At 36.9% G+C, this 23,967-nt stretch overlaps 1 protein-coding gene across 5 annotated transcripts in view; it reads right to left on the bottom strand.

Annotated features, from left to right (window-relative positions):
• sxc (O-linked N-acetylglucosamine (GlcNAc) transferase sxc) overlaps window positions 1-23,004 on the bottom strand; it is a 45,448-nt gene extending 22,444 nt beyond the window's left edge. The window contains exons 1-6 of one of the 5 annotated variants that reach the window (XM_089593889.1): window positions 10,540-11,620; window positions 10,459-10,460; window positions 9,461-9,611; window positions 9,141-9,384; window positions 8,999-9,067; window positions 3,478-3,674 (exon numbers count right to left, since the gene is read on the bottom strand). In XM_089593889.1, coding sequence (XP_089450015.1) covers window positions 3,478-3,674; window positions 8,999-9,067; window positions 9,141-9,384; window positions 9,461-9,611; window positions 10,459-10,460; window positions 10,540-10,853 — 977 coding nt within the window. In that variant the 5' untranslated portion in view covers window positions 10,854-11,620. Of the gene's footprint in view, window positions 1-3,477; window positions 3,675-5,777; window positions 6,226-8,998; window positions 9,068-9,140; window positions 9,385-9,460; window positions 9,612-10,458; window positions 10,461-10,539; window positions 11,621-20,999; window positions 21,278-22,655 lie in introns of those variants that run through there. The other 4 variants (XM_089593890.1, XM_014355811.2, XM_014355808.2 and 1 more) reach the window with 4 other exon arrangements.
• Between the last annotated feature and the right edge of the window lie 963 nt (window positions 23,005-23,967).

The raw sequence follows: 23,967 nt of genomic DNA, 5'->3' as shown, positions 1-23,967 counted from the left end.
GAATGAACTCTCCTTCGTCGTGTGTATTTTCTGCGGGATTTATGTAACTGACGCGAAATCTCTTTTACGCGTATATATGTTCATACGTGCGAGCCCTTTTTGGATGCACCAATACATATATTACTCGAAGCATTTCTTACGGATACGGAATTGCGATGGTTGCTTTCGTGGGTACTTTACGTGCTTTACAGCCTGTGCGGGTTTTCAGAACGACTTGGTTTTATCGACGGGTATATCGATGGTTATACATTTACGTTATACAAACGTATTGACCATTGATATTTGCGGATACCCCCGTGAAATTCCATCACGGTAATTTAATATATTATTTTGAAGAGTCTTCCCCTCCATGTGTTGAATAAAGACGTGGTTATGTAAAGGATGGATCTTGTATTGTTTTGCAACACACACACACACACACACACACACACACACACACACACACACACACAATATTTGTCCCTGAAGCTGAGCGCAATTTATTTTCTCTTTCCAAGGTAAACATCACTCAAGAAACCCCCTGTACTCTTCACTCCAGGTGGTTATAAAGTACACCAGTTCCCGCAGAACCCAATCAATACAATATATTCTAAAAGATGATTCGTCCGAAAACCACATAAATTTTTGTTAAGACGATGATGCCTGCATCATACTTATGCCACTTGAAACACCGATTATTTCGATCGATTCATATAATAGCTGTCAATGCAGACGTTAGCGAAAAATTAATAGCCAAAAAATCGGGTGTGTACTCTAAATAATCCAATCGACGTTTTTTACGAATGCGCGTAAAATTGAATACAAGCCCCGTGAGGACAATAAATCGAGGACACCTAACAATCAGCTACGCTCACGCGGGGACGAGAACAGAAGCGCAAAATAGGATTAAGACACGAGCGATGAGAGATTATTGTTATCTAGCGCACATATATATATACACAGGCAGAGAGCCGATTACTTTCAATCGAACCGTATACGACGCCCTATTGATCCTTATGGAAAATCCCATCTGTCGGAAAAATACTCGATTCGGACTTGTGTAGATACATACTGAACTTATTCATTTATATATTACAAAAGTAGTCGCTTATTGAAAACTTCGAGATGAAAAAAAAAAAAAAACTGGTATCTCTGAAAAATTAAACCGCACACAAACACGACCATCCCGGTCGTCAAGTTTGACGTGTAGAATAAAAGCTCATGCGATAGTTGAACGCCGAGCCTCGACTCTCGGAAAGGAAAATCCGGGGCTTTGACGGATTTACGAAACACTATGTATATTATAATATATTCAGGTATAGGGGAGTAGGACAGGAGCTTCAGGGCGTATCGAAGGTTTTCTCTCAAAGGAGACGACAGACGCTATGCTGACACGTTAAATGGATGATGGATGTGCACGCATCGGAAAATATGTAGTGAAAAAGAGAAAACAGAGGGTTTGTGTGTGTGTGTGTGTGTGTGCACAGCTTCCCTAAGAGCGAGAGACAGAGTTGTCGAACGAAATGTCACGTGCACGTGTGATTGACAGCGCGTGTATAAGTATTGAATCAATAATGGGAGAGGAGTCCAGTGAGTGTGTGTACATGGGTACTATGAAATGTGAGAAAGCGTGTGTGTTTTGCGAATCGAGTGATTTACAGGAGATGCCCGCGTCGTCGACCACTTGACTCTCAAGCGTTCGCGCACAAGTGTGCATATTTATGTGAGTTACGGACTATCTCCGGGATGTGGGACGAAAAAATTAAATGGCTCTGCAAAGACTTGACGAAGAGGAGAAAGAGGGACATTTTGTAGAGCAGATCATGCGTTGCATATACGCGTCCGTACGCGTCATTTGGGTTGGCGATTTTTATGGTACCTCGAGGTTGTTTCGATAATATTCCGATTCAAAGTGAAAAGCAGCGCGAATTGATTTCACAAACAAATTACTCCGTTGTATGCTTCGCTTGAAATGAAAAAAAAAAAAAAAAATCTCAGTAGGGGAGATTAGTCGGTAGCGGCGTATATTACTATTATACCTACTTAGGGAAAATCGTTTAATAAAGGCAAAAAACAAGCCAACAAATTACGAATAAACGTCACGCGAGATTTTGGTAAAGCAAAATTGAATTTCCTCGACTGAGCTACTAAAACGCGCAAACGCCATAGCTTTAACTGTACCGAGCTCGTGTACAGTTTAATAAATAAAAAAATTTTTAAAAAACTGCGCAGCCAGTATTTTACTGGCAAAACAAAAGATTCATAGAAAAAGGCCGCACAGAGAGAGATTTTCATGTGCTGCGAAATGATCGTCAACGACGACATGCGAATCAACACGATCTTCTTTTCCTGTATGTTACAAAAATACAGTTATCTTCCACAAGTTGACTCGACGAAAAATCTGCAACGCACATAGGATTGCAAAACGTCGATGATACACGACTCTTGCTGCAGCTTTCAGGGATGATTTAACGCCCAACGAGGCATGGCACATACCCATATAGTGGATACGTGTACTAAAACTATACATTTCTTCTTTCTCTCTCCTCTAATGGTGTATATCTTTGCTTTTCGTTTCGTGACCTAGTTGCGAGTGCGTATTTTACCCGTACATACACTTTTTGACTGACGACAAGCGCGAGAGAGCGCTATAACACATGGCTCTTCACGTTTACAGGGAAAACACTGTAAAAATACATGATTTTCCGTAACAAGTAGCGCAAACAGCCAAACAGGTTTAAAGCTAGTTCGGTGGAAACAAACTTCCCGCCGACATAGCCGCCCCAGGCGAAGCTTTGAAGTTAGCAAGGCTGCGGCGCAGAGGGGGAGGGGAGGAAAGCCGTCAACGAGTTCCCCTTTATCAATTATTCCGGCCACGCCCGGAATTGGTTCGACGCGCTGGGGAATAAAAGAATTTCTTTGTACGCCAATTGGCGTACACGCGGTGATAAATTCAATTAAGACTTGAACCGATTTTCGCTCAAAAGCGAGCGATCGGTACTGTGTGTGTGTGTTATTTCGTACTTCCATATCGATCAACTAGCGTTGGTAGGTATAGAGATACAACAAATTTAACGCTGAGATTGTCCGACTGAATGATAGAGGCTTGAAGTTACGTTGGGAAGAAGAACAAGTCGTGCAAAACGCTGAGATCTACATGTTGACGTGCAATCCTTGGAAAAAAAAACAAAAAATTGTATCCACTCGTACGTAAACGTATATATACTTTCTCTGTGGCTTGTGGTGCAGAACTTCGTCTTTCCGTGCGAGACAGAGTTGCGTACACTAAACTTTATAAGTACATTTGGTATGGGTACAGAAAATTTTTTTTTTTTTTTTTTTTTATGATACAATTTGAAAAACGACACTGGGCGAGAATGACGTTTATAAATCGAAGGCGCGTTAAAACGATCGAAGGAAGAAGCCATTTGACAAATTGGTCATGGAAAAATGGAGGGCGCGCCTTCGATTCTTAAAAATAATAACATGAGCACCAACCTGTCGAAGATGCGGGCCTCCTTGAGGACGTTGCCGAGATTGATGTAGGCATCCAAAAAATTGGGATCCAAAGCGACGGCCTTCTCGAAGTGGTGAATCGCCAGCCAGATTTCACCCTGGGCGTTGAAGACGCAGCCGAGGTTGCTCCACGCGACGGCAAAGTCCGGCCTCTTCTCAATGGCTTTGAGGTAGCATGCCTACAGATCAGCCCCACCCCGAGTGAAAAATATCCAAGGAGAGATAGAGAGAGATAGAGAAAGGGCCGAAGGAGGGAAGAAACAAAAAAAATTACACATGTCAGTGAAGATTCCTCGTAATGCTGCACATCGTTAATTAATATTACGTATAGGTACATGTATAATTATATATGTATATGTCGAGCCAATGCGCCGTGATGCGCGACACGCGCCCATCACGCGTATTACTCTTTCTTATCGTTGCCACTATTAATATTAATAATAATAATAATAATAATAATAATAATAAATAATAATAATAAATCACACGATGGCGTATGCAGTTCGGTTTTCGCTTGTGATGATTATACTGTTGTATTCATGATTGTAGTTTATAATTCATTGTATACTGTTGCGAATAGTCCTTTTTACAGCGTGTACGTTTGACGGTAAGGCGTTTTTGATTCATACATGTTTATAACTATAGAGAGATCGGGTTAAAGAGAAAGCGCCAACGATCTCGAATCTCCTCCTTAGTCTCGGATTTTTCGGTGGCTCGCTCGGCTTTGCTCGCGTGCTCGGTTTTTTTTTTTTTTTTTTTTTTTTGTTGCTCGACAACAACGGCGACAATAATTTACCGGAATCGTAAAAATGATGATTGAAAGTTCAATGGAACGTCGGGGCGCGCGAGACGAGCAGGCGAGCAAAATTCCCTCCGAAATTGAAGTTTCTTTGGGACTCGAGGCTAGTTGAAACGATTATGCACTATTGGCACGAAAAAAAATTATCGAGTGCAGAAAACTTTTTTATACAACTCAAAATAAAGGAAAAAATAAAAAAAAAAACAACAAAGCTGTGACAGGTGAAATTGCGTTGAAAATTTTTTGTTTTACTTGATAACTCGTAACTTTTCATTCAAGTGTACGTATAATTACGTTGTCACATTTAGGTTTGAGGGTAATTTTTTTTTTTTTTTTTTTTTTTCTTGCAATTATAATAAATAAAATTTAGCTAAATTGTTTACGGCAACAATAATTTTTTTTCGTGACTTGGAGCCAAATAGTTAAAGAGACAGAAGTAAAAAAAAAAAAGAAAGTTTGATGGTAAAAAAAAAAATCAATTTTTGAAAATTCAACGAGTACAAAAGAAAAAAATGTACAGTCGTTTTTGCTGTAGTTGTTGCCAGGAAGTTTATGTGATTGAAGAAGCCCAGCTTTCGTTGATTCCTTGCGCGCTTGTAGTTGCCGTGCTTTTTTACCGCAAACAACCAATCACTTAATTTAAGGTAAGCTGAGTATTTAGACTCTATTGATTTGTAAAAAAAAAAAAAAAAAAAAAAAAAAAAAGAATACAATTCATTCATCATGCTTTTTGAGATTTTCTTATAAAAAAAAAGAATGCAATAAAAATTTTATTACAGTATCGCAGCAAAAGTGAAAGCAACACAGAATGAAAGACTTGTCAAGTTTTAACATAAACTAAATGGCATTTATGTAGTTTCAATGGTATTTTAATTACATTATTCGTTTAGACATCCTCATACGATAACTTGAAAAAATTTATATTAAACAATGTTATAATATATAAGCCAATTAAAAAAAGAATTCAGAATGACAAAAAATGAGGGATAAAAAAAAGCACAGCAACTGCTCGCACGTGAGAATCGCTCGTGATAATCGTCGACTGATCCAGGTTTTGAATTCTTAAAAAAAGACACACAAAAAATGTTTCCTTCAATCCTCGAGGTAGTGCTTATTGTACTGTCTGAAAAAAATATATCACATCTTCTCTCTCGTTGACAAATTCTCTTCAGCATAAAGAAAGTACTGATTGAGCTCTTTTTGTTCTTTGTTTTTTGTTTTAAATGTCACAGAGCTACGCTGGAGATTCTTGATCCAAAAAAAAAAAAAAAAAAAAATGTGGAAGAATCTCCGTCGTCTTTGCCCTACCATTTTTCTCAACTATCATATGTGGAAAATGTAACTTGTTAAAAGAAGAGTATCCACTGACTTTGACAAATACGATTGAGGAGAGAAATAGTGACGTTTTTCCCGAATTTTGTAAAACACATGCCAAAAAAGGCTACGAGCTGTAATATGTAAAATTTCAGTGTACAATCCATACCTGAAACATCGATGAACAGGGAATTTTTGCTTCGTGGCCGGCCTCTTAGTCTCAATAAAGACTGACATGATTTTAATGAATCATTAAAATCAACAGAAAAAGTTTCATGGTACATTTCGTTTCAAATTATTCACAAACACAATAACGTAACTCTTTGATTGACGAGATACGTAGATAAGTGGTAAAAACCAAAGTCCAAGAAAAGATCAACAAAATCTAACATGATGCAAATTCTTCATTGGCGACTTGAGGAAGAGATATTTATGTATCAGAAGGAGAGGACGCAGTTAATGGTTTTCGGGATAGCGGAACTGCAAGTAAAAGTAGAGAGACCGGCCTCGGGAACTACTTTACCTTCAGAGTACCCGTCGAGGTAGGATGACAGTAGGTACAGCTCGGTAAGCTCGACTCGGTATAAAATCTTTAGTGCTCTATTGATAAACCTCATCGCAGCGAGAAGTAGTGAGTAGTGAGTAGTTCGGTACTGGTTGGAGTTATCGAGAGACCGTGTGTCTGTGTATCCGAACTTGTTCCGCTCTCCTAGAGTCGATCATGTTTCGTCCACAGACAATAAGAGACAATAGCTGCGTTAATTCGGATTTTTTTGTTTGCGTTTGCGTTTGTCTAATGTCTTAAAACACTACCACTTCACTTTCATTTCTTTTCTTTTTTCTTTCTTTCTTTTTTTTTTTTTTTTTTTTTTTTTTTCTATCGGTTGATTAACTAACTTTCTGTACAATCTCCTTTTTTTCTTTTTTCTTTCTATTGTCACACGAAAAGTTGCGTATTCCGTTCTTTTGCTTGTGCTTTCGAAAAAATGTATATCTTTTTAAAATACCTAGTGTCACACTCGCATAATACAGCCTGAGGACTCGTCACTTGAGAGTTAAGTTTCGTTTTATGTACTGCTTTCTTTCGTGATCGCTTAAAGCTTGGAGCTTTTTTGATGTACTAGAAAAAAATTTAAATTTCGTTAAAACACGTCACTTTTACAAATACTTGCGGATATCTATTCAAACGTTCGAATCCAAGCGTTAACGCTTTTTTACATTCGAACGTCTCTCTTCAAACAAAAATCTGGTTAATAAACAACACTTAACTTTTAATTACGGATTTTTTTTTTCTTCTTCCACAAAAAACTGTGGAGTAGAAGTTTAATTATTACGTAATACACTAAATGTTGATTGAGAATAAAAAAATTAATAGTTTCATAATTATTCATTAAAAGTGTATTCTGAACTGGAGCTTGAAGCTTGTAAATTCATTTGTTACTTTAAAAAATTATAAGTCAATTTGCAGCTGTGATTCACTATTCAAAAAGGTTTACAAACTTTCAATAGAATTCGAATAAAAATTTACCAACTCAAAAGTTTTAACTCAATTGCAAATCTAATTTTGTTCAACCTTATTTCCAAAAAAAGAAAAGATTCGAATTTGAAAACATGTTAGTTGCTGTATAAGTTGAAAAAAAAATTTAACTTAATTACCTTTAGCAGCTAGTTAATTCTTCGGAATGATTTAAAGAGTAGCAGAAAACTCCCCTTGATACCGTTTATCCTAAGTAAAGTCGAAAAAACAATGCGCTCACGAATCGTGAAAAATTTTGACTATTTCATTAGGTCATCTATATTTATTCTTAAGCATATTTTAGGTATAAGTCAAAGAGGCACTTTGATTCATTTACTTCTAAATGAATTTGTGTAGGTACGATTTCATGAGCGCACTTGGTCGCTAATTTCACGCCAAAGCAGACTTCTTGACTAAAATCTCATTGTTAAAAAAATTACAAATAATTTTACCAATTCATTTTGTCAAATAGTGCCATGAGTACTGAAGTTTTTTTATCAATTCGGTAACCAACAATTTTATTTTTTGAGCTAAAAATAAAAACAGCTTGAAAAGCTGTGCATTTTTAATCTACAAGTTTTTGTTAATAGATCGATACAATATTGAAAATTGCAATGACTTTGCGAATTAACATTTAGTAGGATTTGAACGAATTTTCAAAAAAAAATATCAAAAATTTACAATAGCCAAGCAGTCTCACGCCAATTGCTTTTCGAGGCACATTGGGCTTTGCATGACAGAAAAAGAGAAAGATTAAGAAAACTACACCATGGGAGAAGGGGAGGATCAAGAGACACGGTGCTGTAAAAAAAAGTTATTAAGAAAATGAAAGGGTTTCAAAGGTGAACTTAAAAGCTAGCAGCGCGCGGCCGATCCTATTTATTATCGACATGGAAAATTTATTTTTAATGATTCATTCAGTTTCAATAAGTATCAATCACGAATAGTTGGCAAATAGAATCGGCAGTGACAATTTGAAAAGCTTGCAGCAAAGCTGAATGATCAATATCAAAACAACCATTGCTGTAAGTTATTTACAATGCCATTAACATTTCTCCGCCGTTTTGTAAACAACTTTGAAATCGCAAGGAAATGCCACTTGTATCTCAATTACGCAGAGCTCGTAAAATATTTATTTTCTTACAAAAGTATGTTAAAATGGTTTCAGAAAGAATCAACATACTACTATTGCATTACAAAAATTGTCTCAAATAAATCGTTTATTTCTAAGTATCTTACACAATTCCAGTGTGCGTTTTAGTATTCATCAAATATATGATTTAAAAAAAAAAATTAATCAACTCTGCCATAGTAAAATATTGGTAGCATTTACTTTTGTAACGTATTGCATTCATAGTAACAAGAATTTTTAAAACCATTTTAAACTAAATAAGTATTATGTCCAAAGCTCTTGCTATTGTACAATGAAAACTATCAAATGCAATACGGGTATGAATGTCAGCAGTAGAGCAATTTGTCTATTATCAGAAAATTATAATGCTGCAAAGAAAAAAAATTATTTTTATATGCACGGCATTCAACAAAGTCTGATTATAGATGATTGCTCGTAACGCGCGCTATTGTAGGTTACAAAGGCAGCTTTCTGCATGTTATGTTTGAAAAAACATTTACTCTTAACATTCCTCAGAACTACTTTAGCTGATACACATGCATAATACGCATTAATACCTCTGTCTTAATCGACAGCTTTTTGTTTCTTTTCGATCCTCTTCAAGTTTTTACATTATTTGCCAATTTTTTTTATTCACGCATTTTTAAAAAACTGTTTCGATTGTGGACTTTTGGTAGGAATGCGTAAAATGAACCATGTGAGAGCATTTTGATCCTGTAAAAAAGAATTAATTTCAACTTACCTTGGCTTCATCAAGTCTTGCTAATGCTTTCAATAAATTACCCAGATCGCTCCTGACGCAATATAAATCCTAAAAACGAAACAAATAGAAAATTACTTTGTTATAACTAAAATTGGTAGCATTGATAGAAGAATCTACACACTGGATTGTACTGCAATGCAGTGACGTATGCCTGTACAGCTTGCTCCATGTCTCCTGCTGCAACTAAAGCTGCTGCTAGATTAATGTAACCGTCTATGAAGTCTGGTTTCAACCGAACAGCGTGACGATAATTTTCCAAAGCTTCCTGGAGCTGTCCACGTTCTTTATAAACATTACCCAAGTTACTGTATGCCTCGGCTAGCAGAGGATTCTGCTTAATAGCTAAGCTACTGTAGTGGGCTGACCTACAAAGAAGATTTTGTTTGTTTGAAATTTCAATTCTTATATACAAAAAATCATTTCTTTTTGTTACACACTCACTTTTCTAATCTGCGACATTGAAAGTGAATTGAAGATAATAGTAGTAAGACACCTGTGTTGTTTGACTCTTGTCTCCACAGTTGCATACAGTGCCTTTCTGCATTCTCATAATCACCAGCTTGATATTCTCTGTGAGCAAGTTCTAACAACCCTAAAACAGAAAAGTAAAAATGATGAAATTTTTTGTTTATTTGATATACTCGTTAACATAGTCTTTATTTATGGTACTACAGTACTACTTTGAAAGAATTTAATTAATACTTTCAAGGTTCTATTTTTTTAAATTATATCTGTAGTTATCTATTGTTTAAAATACTGACTCAAGACAATGGATGTAATAAAGACTCATCATTAAGATAAGTAAACAGCAGTAGCATTGTTAAATGAGTCATACCTGTCAAGAGTTAAATCTTAATTCATACGGATTATATGTCCTTACGTAAAGGTCACTCAATTATTTGAGTTTACGATAATTGTCATAACTGTTATTAGCACTAATTTTCTTGGGTTAATTTTTTAGCAGCATAACAATCTTGTTATTGTTTGATATTTCCAGTTACTCTACAAGTTTGGAATCACAAGATGCTGCACAAGGTTTATGTAAGTGAAGACGTTACTACTCTAGTAACTTAATATGAATAAAATGTACACTTTATTAAAATTTTCAATGAACTGTCATATTTACCAAACTAAAAAACTAATTAAACAATAAAAAGCTTAAGAACGATTGGGACTTTGTTTTCTCCTACGGAGCCTCCAACAACCAGCTATGGAAATCAATCCCCATCCAATCAATAATCATCTCCCCAAGCCATATTCTAAACGCCTATCCCATACAGGTACAAAGCATATACATTTTATTCCCCCATTACATATACCCGCGCGTGAACATACCTACATACGTTTATCCGCCAGTGTGTGTATATAATACAACGTAAGGAAAGATAGAGACACACGAAACATAATGACAACAGGAAAAAAAAAAAAAAAGATTAGACAACTGATTGGAGAAAGTATTAAAAAATAGTATCGTAAGGCACTTAGAATACGAAATAAAAGTATAAAATGAAATTTAAAACGAACAATAAGAGTCGAGAGCGACGTTAACACCGTTGACGGTTTGCTCATCGGCGACGGCCAGGAGCTCCTTGCCTTGGGCATCCTGGGAAACGACGAGCAAATTTGGCTGCTGCCCGTTTGTCAGATGAGACTGTCCCGACTGTTGTTGTTGCTGCTGAGACGTCGACGCCGACCAGTCGTGATGATGCTGTTGGTGCTGCTGTTGCTGCTGGAGTTGGTTAGCCGTGGCCTCGACGACGCGGTTCACGATGCCGGCGGTCGTCTTCATCAGGCCGCCCCCGCCGTTCTTGTCCACCATCACGCGTGCGCTCATTGCTGCTTACACCAGCATATATGCACATATACTCTCTCTATCTCTACACAGCTACAAACTACCCAGCTTCTTCTTCTTCTTCCTCCTTTTCTCGTCTTTTCTTTTTTTTTTCCTCCCCCAGCTGCAGGCTATCTTCGTCTAGCTTTCACTCACGAGGTCGAGAACCGTATACAGGTATACACACACATCCAGCCTCTCCTCTCTTCGAAGACCGAAGGAGAGTGCCGCCCTTTTGGCATACGTGTAAGTATATACACGTCGTATGAGTAAACGTAAGTACGCGCACGTAGGTATGCAGATTTTCTCTCTCTTCTCTCGTCCTTTGGATTGGATATCCTTCCTCCTTCCGTCTACGTCGTTGTATATATAAGCAAGACGCCAGAAGACGCTGCTTGCGCGTTCAGCTCAGTCGCTCGCTCTATATCCCCGCCACCGCCGAGCTCCGCTTCTGCTTCTGCTCTGGGGCTTTATTATTCTTTCTTGGCCCAACCTAACCTCACTTTCACCTGATGCGGTATAACTATATACACATCGTTCTTTCCTTTTTTTTCTTCTCCTCTCCTTTAATGATCTTCTCGATCGTCCTGGCTCCCTATGGCAGCTGCATGCGGGGATGCTATGTACGGGTAAACTTCTCTTGATGCACGAATATATACCTATGGGTGTACCTGAATAAGTATCTTTAACGATCAACGGAGAGGATTTTTCGCTCTCGAGTCCCTCGACACACTGTGTCTATAAGTATATCTTCACTTTGCTCCAACTTCAATAGAAGTCTCTCCCGCAGCTCTCTTGTACTGTTCCTCCTCTACGGCTCTATATACATTACGGTCTACGCTCTACGCCCTACGCTTCAGTATATAGGATAAGGATAGAGGATTTCTTTGCGCTGCAGAAAGAGATGGAATGAAAGAACAAAGGAAAATAGGGAGCTGGTAGCTGGTATGGTCAGCCAGCAGCAGCGGCGGTCGACGGCGCGTCTTCACTCAGTGGTGTACTTGAGGGGGCTCCTTCACGAAAGTCCCCAAACAGAGATATATTATTTCTTGTAAATAAAAGTCTACTGAATTTAATGGTAGTCTAAATTATATTTCGAATGGGTCAAAATTTTGAGAAATCCGAGCTCAAAGTTGTAACTATTAGCACGTGTCCCTATGGGGCAGCGTGAAAAACAATTTGTTTTCGTTTATAATAAACCTAAATTAAATGTCCCAGCAAACTGAATATATACGTTTTGTAGATGAAGTCTTCCTCTGTAATATGCTGTATTAAAAATTGTGGATAAAGGACCATTTTAGCGAGATATTCGTGATGGAAATAAATAAATAGTGTCTGGGAGGTCAGTAGCAGACGTACTTGTTCACGACATATATATACCATATACCTATACATTACATCGCTATACTACACCAACACAGGTGGTGTACCCTCGTATGCACTAGACTGGTCAAAACAATAATTAATTTTTCGTACAAAGTTAAACTACACACATAAATATCATTTTTCCCACTTAATACGTTATTAAAAATATCATAATGATTTTCAGACACATTTGTTTATTGAAAAACAAAACTTTATTTTTTGTTTGTCTTTGACCTCAGCAGTAGTCGTAGGAGCCCCCTTAAGCTTCAAATGTTTTTTGGTACATTTTGGAAAGAATTTTTTTTCCGTCAAATGACAATGACAACCATCCACTTATAATTGTACAGTATGTCGTATCGTCAGCTCTGTTTTTCCATCCACATACTTAGCATATAGTTCGGAGCAAGACTCTTAGGATAACTCTTATTAGGTAAACATCGGCTTGTAAAATATATACCTATTGCCTCGAGTACTTATTTTCTTGTGCACTGTGCACATTTACTTTCACTTGAAATGTGTGCAGTTATGCATACATACAAATAAATACACTTGCACACTTAATTTTTAATGTCTAAATACCAAAGGTATGCAATTAAAACTATAGTATTTGAAGGTACGAAAGTGATGTACCTAATATAGGTACCTATATACTTGTATTGAGGATCTATTACTCCAAAATTCCAGGAAAGTAAAGTCATGTGTTGATAATTTGACTACGATAAACGCGAGAGAGAGACAACAATGTGTGATATCGTCGTACATTTCTCTAGCTCGTGATACAATATTACCGCTTAACTTTACTGCTCGAGCATTATATTTATATCGGGGAACATGTAAATATAGACCAAAGAGTATTTGATTGGTTCTTCTAATAAAACACGTGGAACTAAGTAATGTGTGCCTTTGGTTGTCTCGTTTCTGCGCTCTGCTGTATTATTATATACGCCTCTCCCTTGTCTTCCCTGCCCTAATTGTACAACGGCGTCCAACAACTATAGGCACAGCAAAAATATACCCTCGACCCAAAAGCGGCAGGCGTCCTGTAGGCGAGACTCTTATTGCGTCTCTCTTATACTTAAATGCATGTGCTCTCGTGTTCATCCCCAAGCAATCTGGACGCGAAACTTGCCAAGGAAACGCAAGGGAGTAACAACAAGAGAGAAAGCTACTTATGGTCGCGGGGTTATATTGTAAAATAGTATCTATATTACTATTATAATATGAGATCCCCCTCATTGCTCATAATTAATATCTTGAATGTACCTAATAATAAATAAATTTTTTGTAATTTTTATTTGCAATCGACAATGTAATTTATTCCATCGAAAGTAGGTGTTGTATGCTTGATTTTTTTTGGCTCTTCGTCTAAAAATAAAATTCAACGGTTGCAAAATTTATTCTGTCATCTGAGGTCACGACTTAATTTTAATTAATCTAGGATACACCGAAAGTAATACATCATTACCAATGCTATTAATCGAAACAAACGTGAATACCTATACTGTGAATTGGTATATTTTGTTTCGTTCGCGTGCAAGGAACAACAAAAAATACATTCATGCAGGAAATCATCGATTATGAGCCTTTGCTTGTACAATATTAGAATAACAATAAAAACTACAGTGTTAAAAAAAAAATCATTAATATTTTGTCAACAATGTTTTTGTTTTATTTCTGTTAATTTTATGATATGTTACACGAGTATTGGAACAGGTCAACTAAACATATATATAAGTACTTTATGTAGATTTTCTCCTTTCGTCTCTTGCAACGTTCAATATACTGTTAAGTGGTTTTCTCTACGTGCCTTTAGTTTTGTTTTATGTTAAAAATAAATAACACGTTTAATTAGATGATAAATTTTCCTCTTTGAAATGACTCAGTAAAAATGTGTATGCATATATGTAAATGTGTATTACATGTATACGCTACTGAATATCAGAGACGCTGTTTTTAATTATTATTATTATTAAATGAATCTCAATCTCATGTCTATCTTTTGTCCATTGCAAAATGGTCTACATCTTCCTAGATATTAAAAATAAAACTCGATGAACAACTAATCGCGTAAACAACGATAGGAACTGATTTAAAAAATTCGTGCCCTGTCACAAGCACCGGATTATTTTTAAAAAACAACTCATATTATTTCTTTCTTCGTTTCCATCGATTGTTTCGTAATCATAGCGATTAAAGAACTCGAGCTTTGGCAAACGCTTTTTTATCTTTTGTTTTTTCTTCTTCAAAGCCTCACGCGCACGGAAAATTTCGTGCTCGTTACGAAACTTCAAAACAAGTGTGAAATCAAACGACTTATCGCGAAAAATTCGTTCGTTCAAACGAGTCACCGCGTTTGCTGCAATAAAACATTTTCCTTTGAACGTCACTTAAAAAAACAAAAAAAAAAAAAAAAAAAAAAAACTCTGACCAACAAAATTCAAGAAATATTTTAGTCAATCGTTGGTGGCACTGCGATGATTACAATATTTAAAAAATTGTGATAATCTCGACGGCAAAAGGCAATACAAGAGATCGACGGAGTGAAGGAAAACCGCTCGAAAAACGTGACGATCCAGTATGTAAAATATTTCTCCTCTATTTTCCAGAGCAGCGAAGCTCGAAGCTATATAGTACACTATAGGGGAGCCCCTTGGCCCTGTACCTCATACAGACCGGTTGGTTTTTTCCACTCGCGTGTATACGGAAGAAAGAACGACAGTCGTCCCAAACGAGGAGCCAAAGGGAGACTCCCAAAGGAGTGTGCGTGTGTGTACCTTTGCTTAAAAATTTCCGCTCCGTCTGTTCGTCTTTTTTCTCCCTCTCTCCAGCGTGACAATGTCTTCTTTTTTTTCTCCGTCATGCTCCATCTCATTGTTTTCGTGCGAGGGGCTTCGAGGTGAAAAACATACCGTATATCTACATATGGGAAGCAGCGAGCTCGCGCGTGCAGCATGAATATTTTATGAACTGGTGCTCAAGTTTCATCGATTCGGCGATTAATAATTTATTTAGTGCTTTTCTCGTGGAATTGAAAAAAAAAAAAAAAAAAAGAAAATCGAAAATTGTGGTGTACAGGTGTGCACAGTCGGTATTTCCCAATGTTGCTGTACGTATATGTATACGTATGTCAAAAGGGGGAAAGGGTAATTTTCAGGTCGATATGTTTGTAAATTCTTTTGGGGCCATTCGAGGTAATTTTGTTGTTGCATAAAGCTTCGGACGACGGTATAGCCTTGGATTTTGCTTGTATACTTACGCGCTTTTTCGGTGAAATAAAGATTGATTTTATCAAGTGTGAACCTCCGGCACAAAATTTAATTCCTTATATACCTGTATACAAGTAACAAATTAAACTAGTCTCAGAGTAAAAAATTAATCATCGGATAAAGTTATTATTATCGACTCGTTTGAATTTTATGTTAGTTTATATTTTTTCTATGTAAGAATTTGGTCTCTAAAATTTAGAAATTTTTTTCCATAAGAGGGAAAATCTACATAGGAACATTTTTCATATAATTTTATTAATTAAAAAATTCTTGTAAAATCTTGGAAAAAAAAAATGTAATAACCCCGAGTACAGTGAAAGAAAAATTTGATTATTGCGACGGCCCTGGGGCCAATGAGATACCAAGGGACGACCGGACGACCCGACGACGCCTGTATTATGTGTATCTGCTGGCTCGTGTATGTACCTACGTATATACGGATACACCTACACACCCGCGTCGGCAGCTCTGTACGTCTATCCTCGTCGCTCTTGCGAGATGTACAAGTGAGAGCCAGTGGAATATTCCATCGGATGTCTGATGTCGGCTCCCCTTCTATATATACTTAATGCTTTCGAATATACGTATATATATATGTTTGCTGTCGCGTAAAAGAGCGCGGGCGAAACGCGATAGACGCTATAAAGCTGGGGACCCGTTTACGCTACGTACGTTGTGTTATATTTTTATACAATATATGGTAGCTGGGGTGTCATTTTTTACTTTGCACTGCAGTATACCTATATGGGTTTAATGAATACTAGAGGGACTTTTGTCAAATAGTTAGGTGGTCAAATTATGAATATGTTGCGAATGTGATGAGTGTGTGTCATATTTGCTTCAAGTCTTTGGGACTCGTTCTTTAGGTATTTTTATCTGCTCGTGTACCTTCATTTAACATTTTTTTCTTCATTTCACACGAATTTCCTTCGAAAATCAAGATTGACTCTCTGAAACGTTTTAAATTCAATTTGATCAATTTTAAACGAAACCAAAACCTGTCCGTACATCATTGAATCGATATATTTTTTGTAAAACGAGTTAAAACGTTAAAAAAAAAAAAAAAACAATTCAGATTTAACGATTTGAGGTCGGTAATTTATCGAAATGGGGGCGAAAAATTTGAACCAAATAGAAATGTATATCATCCTGAAAATACCGCCGTATCTGTCTAACCGCAGTAACGAGTATTATTTAACAAACTGACAACTTTTTTAAAGCTTTTAAATATTTTCAACCAATAATCCATGTGAAAATGTAATAAATGAATAAATTAAAAAAATAAATAAATAAATAAATTTCAAACTCTCAGACTGTCAGGGTGTAAAACTATATATCCAACAGTATAGAACAGCAAACGACAAAATCGATGCGGTATACATATATAGTACTACACAAATATAGAGAGTTTAGCGTAATACAGTCTTTACTTTTGTACATCCAACTTCGCCTACTTATATGAGGGGAAAGGTGAGCTGTAATCTGCTGCTGAAAAAAAAAAAATTCTGTTTAAAGACGGAGTTACTGACTGTGCGTGTAGCTCACGGAGTCGTTGTGTAGGTATTATGTAGGTGTGCAAGTTGTTTTGAAGCGAGAAAAGAATGCCGACTTATTTTGCTCTCGACAAAAGGACCTCAGCAGCTAGCGCCTGAATAATCGCCGATGGAATTTTTCTCGACAGTATAATTATATACTGTACCAATGAAAATTCACGCTTTGAGATTTTTCTTTTACAAGGTTATTTTTTCAATTTATTTCGTGTGTCACGATTCTTGGAGTACATATTATTTTCTAAATTTAATTTTCCTAATTGAAATGACAATAAAAATATTTTTTGGCTGACATGGAGTATGATCATTAATTTTCATGCTTGACGGAGTGCCCCTTCAATTAAAGTAAAAGCTAATGATGATAATTTGTGACTAAATTTTTTTTCTGTGCTTACGAGCTCTACTTTCAGTACGTTATTATTTGGCGTATTGAAATTGGAAATAATAATTTCGACTGCCCATAAAAATAGAATTAAGTCTCGCTTATGTATAATAGCCAACACGGACTAAGTAATCATTTTCATTGAATTTATAAAAATGGATGCAACCATTAATATTCCTTTTCATCACTTTACAACGAATTTTCCATTCTTCAAGAGCAATTTTGAACAGTCCTAGTTGCGCGCCATTTTCGACGTACTAGGTGGCAATAAATTCGCGGACTTGCTTAGTCAGTACTGGTAAAAGGGATCATTCCGTATATTCACGTATATTCTTGGTATTTTCCATTACCGGTTGAGCAACACTCAAGGATAACTCGCGAATATAGTCTGACAAATACCTTTTACATTCAACTATCTGTATTAGTCAATCATTTTTTAAATTAAAAAAATTTTACACAATATTTTTAAGTTTTTTAAAATCAACTATAACGTACATTGCTCATTCAGTTTGATAATCAATTTTTTTATACTTTCACAATTTTTTATCTAAATTAATGAGTTATAATATGCATGGTAACAAGGACAAATATAAATATACGATTCTTTTGAGCAATAAAAAAGTCAGTTTTAATACCAATAGATTTGAAATTCCCGCGCCACCAGCTACAAACTTTTTTTTGTGACAATTGAAAAAGAAAAAGAGTGGAAAATTTCATGCTGGATTTGATTAAAAAAAAAAGCCTAACATTGGAGTTTCCTCTAAAAAAATTTTCCATCGCACAAGCACGACGACCAGTCGACTAATCACACCGACCGATTGTTTGTCTCAGGCCGTTGGAGCACGACTCTTTTCGCTACCTGATAGTTTTTATCTCATCTTATCCTCCTAGCTCTTCCTCCCTGGAGTCGTAAACGAGTTCATCGTATGATTCAGTTTTATCGGGTTCTGATTATGTACCAGCTCGTTCGCTTTTACGTTTACTCACACGTGGTTGGCTTCTTTGCGGGCGTTTCACAAGAAACCAGACGTTACGTGGCTCTTGAAATTTGAAAAAATCCGTTTTTTTACCGTTGTATTTTTGTTTATTTATTCAACCCTGACTGCACTGTATAAAATATATTAAAATCCGAAAAGTTACATTTTTCTTCAAATTTTAATAATTAAAAAAGTAAGAAATAATTGTAAAAAAAATATTACTTTTTAGATTGATTTTTTTAAAGAGAAATTAAAAAAAAGCATTTAATTCTTATTGGCTCAAAAAATGATGTACAAATCAATAGTTACAGATATATTGAATTTGGCCAAACTTTATCAATCGTGACGAAAATTCATAAATCTTAACCACCAAAATTAACGTAATGTTACTTTTGATCTAGATTTTAAATGTTGACTCAACTATTAGCTTCAGAAAAATCCACAGAGAAAACAAAATCTAATTTTGGGAGCGAAAATAAAAGTTATCTTTAAAATACCAAACTAATCCACAAAAAAGTGTAGATCATCTTCTTCAAAGGATGACTTCAGTTTTTCTTTTTGATGGTTTAAAAATACAAATAAAATGAGTTTCAAGAGAGTCAGTAATCAGAACCACACGTTGGATAAATTTTTGTAAAGTTAATAGTGTATTGAATTACATGCTAGCTTGATTATACATGAAGCTTTTTTTGAATTCGTTAACTTTTAACGATAGTTGTGCGTTATTTTTTTTATGTTCCCTCGAACACAAGGTCTTGCTTTAACTAAATTGTGTAAGGCATGTGTGTTATCGTGCAAATACATTTTTTATTTTTAATCGTTTGAAATATATTTGTGGATCAACAAGTTAATTTGGACAAACATCCATATACTTAGGTATGTGTGGGACACACGTTCTCGTTGCTGCCTACAGTATAGCAAAATCATCGTGAAACTGTTTGAAAATACGTATTTATAAGTATGTACTTTACCCTTCAAATGAAAGAGTCAATATATTGCATTGGGTGTACTTTCTACAAAATAAAATATTGTAAGATATAATGTATTAATTTTCCAAACGAATGAATAAAAAAAAAAAAAAACACAAATATTGATTTTGTAAAAATACGTAAAAGACTTACAAATATAAAAATAAAACAAGCTAATTTATATCGTGTAACTCTACTCGTCTCTTTTTTTATACTACTTTTTAATACTTTTGTAGTACGATGACCTTGAAAAAAAAAAGTGTAGTCTCTCACTGGTTTAAACTGGTGCCCTACTGCACTCTTTCGTTTTTCTTCGATTTTTCGCGAGTCTCTCTTTCAGCGGTGCCGTTCCTTTTTTTTTTTTTTACCGCTTACACATCATGATTAAAAATGAAAAAAAAAAAAAAAAAAAACTTATACGAATGTCAAGTTGAGGTCTCCGGATGAGTCATTACTAATGCAAATAAACGCCCATGGCTTTATTCTATACATCCGTGGCAATGGTAATAATAAAGTATTATCTCACAAACGCAATCAAGAGCCGCTCTATACCCGAAGAGATTCAATTTAAGCACTATCGCCGTATGCACTTGGATACTGCATAAAGCGCGCTTACACAATCACTCGCCCGCACTCGAAATGGTAATTAAATTTGTTTTTTTTGTCATCCAAGTTGAAATAAACAATCATAAAGCTGGTGCATTGTTTACAAGAGCCGAGAAATTTTCCGCGCTTCGCACAGTTGCGGCTGTCAAGTAGAGCAAGTGCGTATGTGTGCAGACACGAGCTGCGCTATGCATGTGTATATATACTACTGTCGTCATTACATTTACGTATGTTTATATTATTGTGCATATCGATGTATTTTTTAATACCAAACGAACCGATATATAAAACAAACGCACGAGATATTGTAAAAGTATAATTTTTGTTTTTTTTTTTTTTGGCCCAGTAAATATAAGTTATCGCGATTATCTCTCTGAAATGGAGAGCAGATTAAAAGCATTGTCGAAGTAGATAATACAATTTAACGTCGGTGCATGCAATTTTCTGCAATAACTCTAATGATATATGGGTAGTTTGAGGTTAGGTGTCAGCAAATAAATTTATTGTATATAGTACCTCCAACTTTGCGAGCACTAATTTTTTTACAACAACACTTGAAGCTTGGCGTGGAGTGGCTACCTAATTTTAAAAACCGACGAGGAACAACAACAACAACAACAACAACGAGCTATCAGCTGCATCCAATGTATTTTACGAAATATCGTTCATGAAAATGATTTATTCTCATCGAAACTAATTCACATTGGAAATAATTCACTGAAACTCTAAAATAATAGAAAAAAAAAAAAAAAAAAAAATCAATACTCGGACGGGAGAAAAACAGAACACATAGCCACCTCTTGATGTATTATCCAAACGTAATTTACCGCAAGCGCAATGCGCACCTCCATAGCATATATATGTATGTACCTATCCGATGAAACTATGCGAGTGTAATAATGTATGTACCAAATCCCCACGCGGACTCGTCATCATCGCAAACCATAACACTCAAATTACCACAAATTGCACAAGCAAAGCGTACAAGGACTTTACCAGCAAGAGCACAGGTTAAATAAGGTGAGGAGTCCCTACCGCGTGGTGACATCTCCCCCATCGGTGGACCTTGACAGCTCCTCCTACGCCCTGCACGCAACCCTCGTCGTGGCCGTCAACAGGAGCCCGACAACGACGTGGTCGTACCTCTACAATGTCCGAGGCATGTAATTGGGGTATCACACGGACTTTCGGAAGAAAAAAAAACAAAGGGACTACGACAACACACCACGGCTCGGCCAGATAAGGAGTAAAGGCGCGCCGAAAAAAAAAAAAAGGAAATTGCGCAGATCGAAAATGGCACGCACTATCCGTCGTTCTCTCTCTCTCTCTCTCTCTCTCTTTTATCCCCTGATACTACCCACTCCTCTTCCTCCGTACAATATGCGCCCAACTGTACTACTGCCGTTTTCCCCGAGAACGGTCTATATACCACAACGCCCGAGGAAGATAAAGAGAGAGCGCGCAGTCGCCAGTAGGTAGAGCCGTGACGAGTCAGCCAACGAGCCGATCAATGAAAATGAGCGAGTGCCTGTACCCAACCGCGGCATATTTTTTTTTTACAAGTGATCTCTACCCTCGTCGACTATGATTTCTTCCTTTCTTTCTTTCTTTCCTCGTACATAGGCACGTGTGTGCTTTTGACAATGATTTTTTTATTCCCCCCCGAAATTTGTGTCATCGCGATGGAGTTTCGATTTTTTTTCTGTACTCGAGGAAAGAGGATATATATGTATACAGTGTGGGAACGACTTTCTTTCTCCCCCAATGTGTACCCACGTGGGCCAGGATGCACTCGTCCTTTTTCATATCATATACCCGAAACGTGTGCATGTAACATGTCTGGATCGCAAGCTCCGGTGCGAGAGCTTTTTGACGCCCGCGTTTAAGGACGCGTGCGCGAATAGTAGCGATGCGCGTGGACGGATCGGAAATTACAAAGGATGAGTATAGTTTGTACGTTACAGCAGGAAAACGCAAGGCGCGGGGTTTTTTCTTTCACGCGAAGCTTCGTATATACGTTGTGTATCCACACTCGTGTCTTACCATAATCGTCCGTTTCTACTTCCCTACAGTAAAACTAGATGATATTGTGGTGTACATTTATTTGTTATATTAATCAATTCCTGCAGATGTACAATATGAATTCTTTCTTTTATTAATAGCACGTTTTATTTTTCTTTCTTTCTTTTATTTATTTATTTTTTTTTTAATCACCTTGTTGGTGACGCGTAAACACACGAATCCCTTTTGCGTGAAATAAAAAATGATCTCGCACTCGACGAATGGATTTAAACGAGCGTTAAATCGCATGAAATAATATACCTCACGGCGCTTAAAGTGCCCCGACCAATGTCGTAACACGCGCACCTTTGATTTACAACATTGTGAATGTGCATACACATCTTTATACGATTTTTCTCCCTCTTTTTTTTTCATTCATTGAGTACTTTTTTTGCCGCAAATAACTGTAGTATCATTATAAAATTTCACGAAAAAAACAATAAATTTAAGAAGGCAACTTGTAATTTACGAGCGATTGAGTGAATTTAAGAATGCATATAAATTTTTTGTAAAAATATAAAATTGAAAGAAAAAAAAACAACAACAAACAATCCTACGAAGCTCTGCAATAAGCTTATACGACCCACACTGCACGTACACGTATGCCTATACATACTAGCATGTACTTACCAACGGTGGACAGCTGTTGTACGACGCTCTCGTTCATCTTGAGTATAACATTGGGCCCTGCGACTATCTGCGGCTGCTGTGCGGGCTGCTGTTGCTGCTTTTGCGTCTGCATAGTGACGAATCGCTACAATCAACACCTCGATACCCCAAACTCTACGGCCAATACCTTCTTTGGCGACGACGCACACATAAATATAATCAACAATTTTTCCTTCCCCACGTGCTGCTTCGTTCACTTTTTCAACGTCTTCGCGGGCAATACATGCTACACGCAACACAGTCGAGCTTTCGTGACGCGCGAAAATAAAGTTATACTCAATTGCACGTATATATATATACACACCTACGTGCAGTACTATGTGTATTATGTGTTAAATACACGCCATAGGTGCAGGCAGTACGTATATTATCACAGCACTTTTACACTCGTGTATACAATGTATTAAAGAGCACTTGTTCCCATAAGAACATGTGTATATTACATATTATACGATGCACCGACTGACGGATGCTGGACCCTTTTTGTCTGTGTGCGCGTCAACGGTGTACAATAATAGCAGTACTGTGCCACTTTGACTCGGTGTGATTCTCGTCGACCGTCGCAAGTATACAAACCAAACGAGCGTGTCAGAGCTCGAAAAGTATAGATGGCCTATGCGCGCACTGTGATTCAGCAGTTTAATCGCGTATACATGTGTATGTATATTGGTTTGTGATGGAAAAAAAACAACGAGGGGGGCCTTTTATGACGTATCCGCGTTAGCTCGAAGCGAGGAGCATAAAGTCAACGAAATACAAAAATCAAAGATGGATCGCGGAACCGCAGCAAAAGTTGCCCATCCGTATGGGTCGGATGATTAATCAAGTAGGTATGTATACGGTAGTACAATTATTGCAGATGAGCGAGTGGCAGAGGAATGCCGTCATACAGAAAGAGAGGAGTGTAAGTATACAACGCACGCGCGCTCGAGTGTTTTTTTTTTTTTTTTTTTTTTTTTTTTTTTTTTATTGACCGTGTTTTTTTTTCGGAGCTGAGGAACTAATAATATAATACGGCCGCCAGAGCGACGTGCCTCGGCCGCACTGCGGTCGCCGTCAGGGTGTGTGTGTGCGCATATCGAGACTCTGGGTGAGGCGCGCGCCGACAGCGACACTCTCTTCACCTCCGTGTGTGTCCTTATACACTCCTCCGGCCCCTCTCGCACTCTCGCTCGGGTGACTATGGTTACATGGGTCATTTTACAAAAAAATCCAATGGCTCGATTGCGCGTGAATCAAGGCTTTTGTGTGACCAACTTTTTGGGCCCCTACA

The sequence above is a fragment of the Copidosoma floridanum genome, unplaced genomic scaffold (genome assembly GCF_036245765.1).
Source record: "Copidosoma floridanum isolate Cflo_tuat_1 unplaced genomic scaffold, Cflo_Japanese_pri ptg000020l, whole genome shotgun sequence".
Taxonomy (NCBI): Eukaryota; Metazoa; Arthropoda; class Insecta; order Hymenoptera; family Encyrtidae; genus Copidosoma; species Copidosoma floridanum.
The sequence above is the reverse complement of the archived record's forward strand: the minus strand, read 5'-3'. Positions and strand labels throughout refer to the sequence as shown.